At 38.9% G+C, this 7137-nt stretch overlaps 1 protein-coding gene across 1 annotated transcript; it reads left to right on the top strand.

The window, feature by feature from the left end:
- The first annotated feature begins 865 nt into the window (after positions 1 to 865).
- Positions 866 to 1795, top strand: LOC123252552 (serine hydrolase-like protein). The gene has a single exon (XM_044681840.1). The coding sequence runs from the start codon at positions 866 to 868 to the stop codon at positions 1793 to 1795; it is 930 nt and encodes a 309-aa protein (XP_044537775.1).
- The last annotated feature ends 5342 nt before the right edge of the window (positions 1796 to 7137 follow it).

The following is a 7137-nucleotide window of genomic DNA, read 5'->3' as shown; positions in this document are numbered from 1 at the left end:
GTGTTAAATATGATAGCTATCTGGAGAGCCCCCATAGATCTATAGGAGGCTAGCATTAGATCTAATCCTGAGCATACACACAATCCAGACATAATTTCTGGTGGGACAACAATGATTTAAAGAGCATAAACATTCTGAAGAAATCTGACTTGAACACTCATACTAAGAAGGTAATTCTGCATTCCTGAGGCCTTGTAGCATTGGAACTAATGTTCCACTGGGTATGCCCAAAGAGGAAAGACTTGGTTTTGGAAAGACTATGGTCCAGGCAAGAAATTGTATCTTCTATCTAAGGACCAATCCAGTTGAATATAGTCCTGGTAAATGTATGTTAACAGAACCAGATACATTCAGTTGATAAAATTAAATACCGATAGGAACATAAGAGAAACATTAATATTGCCTAGTTAGAGCAGCTGTAAATGGATTGTTTTTTAGAAAACAAATGGAAATACACAATAAAAATTGTAAAGCTATTCATGCACATTCACCTGGGGATGCAATTATTAGGATTAGGCATTGTTGAGAGATTAAAAAACTATGAATACTTGAAAATATTTATGAAAACTTTGTAAAGTCAAAATAACTGGAAAAAAGCACAAATACACTAAATGGGAGAAATTATTGAGTAAATTGTGATATTTGAATGTAATGTATAGTATTATGTTATTAGTAATGACAAATATTAGGAATATAAAAAATAATGGAAACAAAATATGAAGAGGCAAAAAGATAAGAAAAGAATAATAGATACTGATTACATTAAAAATAACCACAGACGCCTCCTCCTCCCTCCCAGAACACGGAGCTCCAGCCTCCCTGGCCAGCCTTGGGCAGTTTCTCCGTGCTGACAGGGACTTAGATCATGGGGGTCATCTCGGAACTGAAGGTGTCCGTGCCCTGGGGCCACATCGCTGCCAAGGTCTGGGGCTCCCCTCAGGGGCCGCCCGTGCTTTGCCTCCACGGCTGGCTGGACAACGCCAACTCCTTCGACAGGCTCATCCCTCTCCTTCCTCAAACGTTCCGTTACGTGGCCATGGATCTGGGGGGTCACGGCCTCTCTTCCCATCACCACCCGGGGTTCCAGTACCACAAGCAGGATTACGTAAATGAAGTGCGCCGAGTGGCGGCGGCCCTGAGCTGGAAGCGCTTTTCCTTCATGGGCCACAGCTTCGGTGGCATGATCGGGAGCATGTTTTCCTGCATGTTCCCCGAGATGGTGGACAAACTGATCCTGCTCGACTCCATTCCCTTCTTCCTGGACACGAAGGAGTTAAGCGACCTTCTGGCGTACAAGCGGCGCGCCATCGAGCATGTGCTCTACACGGAGGAGCTGCAGCGGAAGCCCCGCCGGGTGCTCCCGCCCGAGGAGATGCTGAAGAGCTTCCTGAAGAACAACATCCAAGTGGGCGAAGAGTGCGGGAAACTCCTGCTGGAGAGAGGAACCACCAAGGTGGCCCAAGGGGTGGTGTTGAACCGAGACCGAAGGCTGGGCCTGCCAGAGAACACCTTCGATTACCTTAGCCAGGAGCAGGCCATGTACTTTTGCCAGAAAATCCAGGCCCGAGTGCTGCTCATCAAGGCCAAAGGCGGATACAGTTACTTCCGGCCCAATGCGGAGCACAAGGACACCACGAAGCTCGTTCGAGATTTTCTACAGAGCATCCTCAAGGAGCGCTGCCAGACAGTCGTGGTGGAAGGCACCCATTACGTCCATATGCAAGAGCCCCACAGGGTGGCCGAAATCATCACTCACTTCTTGGAGGACGAGGGGCCAGTCCAGGCCCCTCTGTAGCCCCTCATCCCCACCCCATCCCCCAGAGGCGTCACCATCCGGGGCATGCAGGCTGCTGGTCAAACTCACAGCTCTCTAGACCTAAGAATGAGGATGAAGCCTGCCAGGCCTTCACCTCCCCCCAGAGACCAGCTGCAGAGCCCCCCTTATAAATGGCCTCCTGGGGACCTTCCCAGCTCAACAAATAAAACCTCCTCTTCCTGTAAAAAAAAAAAAAATAACCACAAAATCAAGAGGAAAAAAGTATTCAAGTAAAACAAATTCAAGGGGAACCCAAATGCAGAGAATGTTTATATTAGCAACATATATAATTTACATATTTTGAACAAATTGTGAACAATGTGGACTTTGAAGATTTTGATATAATAAAACCAATCTAATTGAGGAGTAGACAAATATATGCAAACAGGCCATATACAGGGTTAACAGAAAATAATTAACAAAGGAAAGGCAATAGCATCAAGAGAAATCAGGAAAGGTATCTTGTAGAAGTGGTGGAGTATTATTTGGAATTCAAAAGAAGCCAGGAAAGTCAGTGGGTGGAAATGAGGAAGGAGAATGTTCTAGGCAAGGAGGAGAGTGGGAAAAAATGCCTGCAGATAAAGTATGAAGTGTCTTTTTTCACGGAATATCCAGGAGGCCAGTGTTGCTAGATATATGAGTATGTGGTAGGGGAGTAATATGTAAGGAAGACGATAGGAGAAGACTAATTTATGGAGGGCTTTGAATATCAATAGGAAATATCTTATATTTGATTTCTCTTCTCTCTCTGCATATATGCCTATATATAGGACTATAAACCATATCATAAAATAAGTGCTAATTCAATTTACAGGTAGAATTGTTTCAAAGAAAATAATCTAAGATGTCCTAAAATATAAATTAATCTATTTGAAATTTGACAATGCATATTTCAGAGTGACTTCTTATGTTTTTTGATAAATTTTGTAGCAAACATTTATGCATATATGACATATTTATGTCATATAGCTAGGTATCTATGTAGATAGGTAGAAAGATAGACACAGATATAGATAGAATGATAGATAGATAGATACATAGATAGATAGATAGATAGATAGATAGATAGATGATAGAATGATAGATAGATAGATAGATAGATAGATAGATAGAATGATAGATAGAATGATAGGTAGATAGAATGATAGATAGATAGATAAAAAGCTATTCATTAAAAAATTCTGTTATTCTCAATAGAAAGCAGTTTCCAGCTAAACTAATTTGGATAAACAATAAGATTATTCTATACATAGGTGGCAGATACTATGATGCTTTTCCTATTGTGGGGATTTTATGATATCTTTATGAAATTCTGGAAAACAATATATATTTTTAAAGATGTTAAGAGAAAAAATAAATGAGAAGTTCTATTTTCATTGAATAGGAGCAAAAGTGCCTTCTATTTATATATATATGAAAGTAACAGATTTTTAACTAATCTGGATGTCTCTTCAAACAATGAGGAGTATGAGAGAAATCAATTGATTCAATGGAAGCCCAGGCAAAGAGCACAATGAAATAAAGTCCATTGCTTGACAATCAAAAGTGATACTCAAAATAGTTGTTTAAAATCTCTTTAAAAACAAATGTTATACTGGATATGCACTCTTCCCAACAGCCTGGACCTTGCTGTGCAATTTATATATTATGCAAAAAAAGAAAATGATAGCTAGATTATTCTAGTATATTGATCCATTGGTCACTGGAATACCCTGGAAGATCCCCAAATACAATAAAAATCAGGGTCTATCGCTTAGTCAAATTTCTGAATTTGCATTTAGGACAGAGATAAAGATAATGGGTAATAATCAACAGCGGGATAAAATTTGAATCAGTATAGGCCAGAGGAGTCAAACATGACCTTTAAGTTGCTCTGCAGCCACGCAACATGAAGAAGACTAAAATGTAATTGGGAAATCTAAAACAAAATCAATAAAAATATAATAGATTATAGAGAGTGTTGCTATGTGATTTCCTAAATTCAATATGCAGCCCATCGGAATTTTTACATATGATTTAGTGATCCCTGTTTCTATTAGAGTTTGCCACCACTTTTTAAAAGGAAAGTATTTAAACAAATTCTCATTATCTTCAATATGCCTTATAAAAATCAACTTGATTCTCACCTTCCAATATCAGAGGAAGATAAATTTTTATAGACATATTGGAATAGAAACCCTTTGTTTCTATAAGATTTTTGTAAAAGATGCATAGGTCTATGAACTCGATAAAAAAGTTAAAAAATGGCAAAGGGCAGAACACAGGTGCCTAAGAATATTCATCTTCATGGTAGGGATGGTAAGATGGTACATGGAAAGAAATAATTCTCTTTTTTAAACATAATGAACAGCATTCCTGCTTTGTCCATGTCCAAAAAAAAGATGTCTTATTCCATACTTTCTCTTTCATGTCTATTAGAGAGTGATAGCACATTTCATCATTTGCACTCTGGAGTCTCTTCTTTGACTAGTTCCTTTTTAGACCAAGCTCCTATTTATAATAAACCTATGGATTTGAGGGGGAAAAAAGGCTTCTCCCTTCACTAGATCCTCCTCTGTTGTATAGCCTTCTACTTGCCCGTCCTGATTGTGTGAGATCATTTCCCCCATCTCTTCCCTGTCTCAGCCCTGTGCATTTCACAAATCTTCCATTTCAATGAGTTTAAGAATATGGAGACAAATCAGAACTACTCCCAGTTAATTATGGTTTTTCATCTATGATCATGATTCAAAGGAGACTCATGTGTCATCTCTCCATATTAGAAAGTAATGAGTTTATACTTGTATTTACTCCTTGGTGGTGGCGGCTGATAAATCATGTTGATTCAGACTGAGGATCTTTAGTGCTTGAATTCTTTTTCATTCTTTCTTTCTTTCTTCCTTCCTTCCTTCCTTCCTTCCTTCCTTCCTTCCTTCCTTCCTTTCTTTCTTTCTTTCTTTCTTTCTTTCTTTCTTTCTTTCTTTCTTTCTTTCTTTCTTTCTTTCTTTCTTTCTTTCTTTCTTTCTTTCTTTCTTTCTTTCTTTCTTTCTTCATTCCTCCCTTCCCCATTGTTAATCATTTCTTCTCCTTGACACTTTCAACTCTAAATAGATTTGTAGTACTATTTACTGGGTTTCTTTTTACTCATATGACTGTTTCTCCTTTTCTGGACCTTTATCCTGGGCCCCTTTCCCTTCTCTCTCTCTACTCTTTCTTTAGCAGATCTGATTGGCTAGTAGGCATTCAATGATCATCTCTATGCTGATGATTCTGAAATGTATTTATCAAGCCTTAACCTCCCCTGGTTTCCTCTCTTCTCAGATCTCAAAATACCTACTAGACATGTTGAATTGGATATCATGAAAGATGTCCTAAATGCAAAATGTTCAAAACTCATGAATTCATTTTTTCCCAAAACACTTTACGATTCCCAACTTCCCTATTTCTGTCAGTCACTTTTTCTTCCACACTTTTAGGATCACAGTTTAGTAATCTTCTTTGCCTCCTCATCCTCTCTGATTCCCCTTTTTTTCCAATATGGTGCTAAGTCCTGCAAGTTTTACATTCATCTTTTCTCTTAAGTATTCCCTTCTCTCTTCTGAAACTACCACCATCAGAGAGCGTGGTCCTCATCACCTCAAATTTGTCTCTTGATTCAGATTGTTAGCTTTATGAGAGCAAGGGCTGTCTTTACCTTTCTCTGTATTTATTCTTCATGCTTATCATGAAGTCAAGCAAATAATAGACATTTTAAAGTTTATTGACTGGTTGTTCAATTTATGGCTCTCCTAGCATATCAATCCATTGGAAAGAGACCAGGGCAGGTGAATGTTGTAATTTGTGCTTTTCCTTCTTCTTTGGCACTTTCATTGTCCTGACTGTTTGACACAGGTCTGGGGGATGAGATGTCAGTCTGCTGGTTGAAGAGTGGGCACAGGCTTTCTGGGGCAGCCTGAGCTACTCCTCTAAAATAGCAACTCTCTGCAATTCTACCTGATCATTCACTACCCAAATTATTGGGGAAATTTGTGGGGGGATGGGGAGGGAAGATGTTGTTAAGGTTTTCTTTTTTAATTTTTGAGAACCATCACATGTTATTTTCTCCAATCTTGTCAAAATGTAGTCCATCATGTCTTCTTAGGAGATATTTTTCTCCCCATTAGTTTCTTCAAGGCCCCTTTGACTTCATTGTTCCTCTTCTGTCCCTTCCAGCTCTAAGCCTTGGCTTGACCAGTTTTATGGGGAAAGATAATTATAAAACTATAAAAATGGTAATTCACATTTGGCTATCTTTTTACAGCTTCAGGGCACTGTAGAAACAACAGAGAGTGAAGGGAGAATCTCTAAAATAAAAGTGATCACATATAGGTTTGATCACATATAGGTTCTAACTGTTGTCCTGACTAAATTGCTCTGTGGCCTTGGTCAAGGCAATTTCTTTGAGCTAAGGATGGTCTAGAACTCTAGATGGTCCCTTTTAGTTTTGATATTCTATGATAGGAATGATCTATCAGATCTTGCAACAACCTTGTGGGGTGCTTAGGACAAGCATTATTATTCTTCTTGTGCACCAATGGAGTCTGGAGAGGGCCTTTATAACTATTCTTATGTGTACCACACCAAAGAGAGTTGGTTATTACTGGGATGCCAACCTTCAATGCTATCCCCCTCAACAGGGCACAACCTGTAGCAATGGCTGCCTTTTAAGTCTTTCTACATCCTTCATGCCCACACAGGACAAGACCTTCTTCTAACATGAGACAATTTAAATTATAAATAGAAAAATAAAACCCTCAAAAATCCCCCCTTGATAGAAAACTTTGCCCCAACATCAAAGCTACTTCTTGTGTAGTAACAATTTGAGTTTGAAGAAGAGCTAGAAAATCTGTATTAAAGATTTAAGCCACATTTCTTATTAGCTGTAGGTTCTCAAGTCTATTCTATTATGATCTCTGAATCTCAGGTCCCTAATCTCTAAAATAGGAAACCAGGGCCATTCCTACTATTTTACGTAGGTCCTAAAAATACAAAGAAGATATGGAAAATCAAATTCTATAGAAATATCTATTATTAATTAGTAGTATTGTTTTCTGGGCATACTTTGCTTATAGCCACTTACACTCAAAGTGGGGGTCCTAGAAGGGCCAGGGTTTAAATATATTTCACTCTAAATGTGCTTGGGAGGGACTACAAGAGGGAGGAGTAATGAACATCTGCTCTGATAAGGGGCAGCACCTTTTCAGAGATCTCCCCAGACCTGCTTCAACCATGACCTTAGTGAGGTCAAGTTCTCCCCTTCTGATAACCACATTTAACAATATAGAAAGAGCATCAGCCCAAGC

Source organism: Gracilinanus agilis, chromosome 6, assembly GCF_016433145.1.
Source record: "Gracilinanus agilis isolate LMUSP501 chromosome 6, AgileGrace, whole genome shotgun sequence".
In the NCBI taxonomy this organism is placed as follows: Eukaryota; Metazoa; Chordata; class Mammalia; order Didelphimorphia; family Didelphidae; genus Gracilinanus; species Gracilinanus agilis.
The sequence above is the reverse complement of the archived record's forward strand: the minus strand, read 5'-3'. Positions and strand labels throughout refer to the sequence as shown.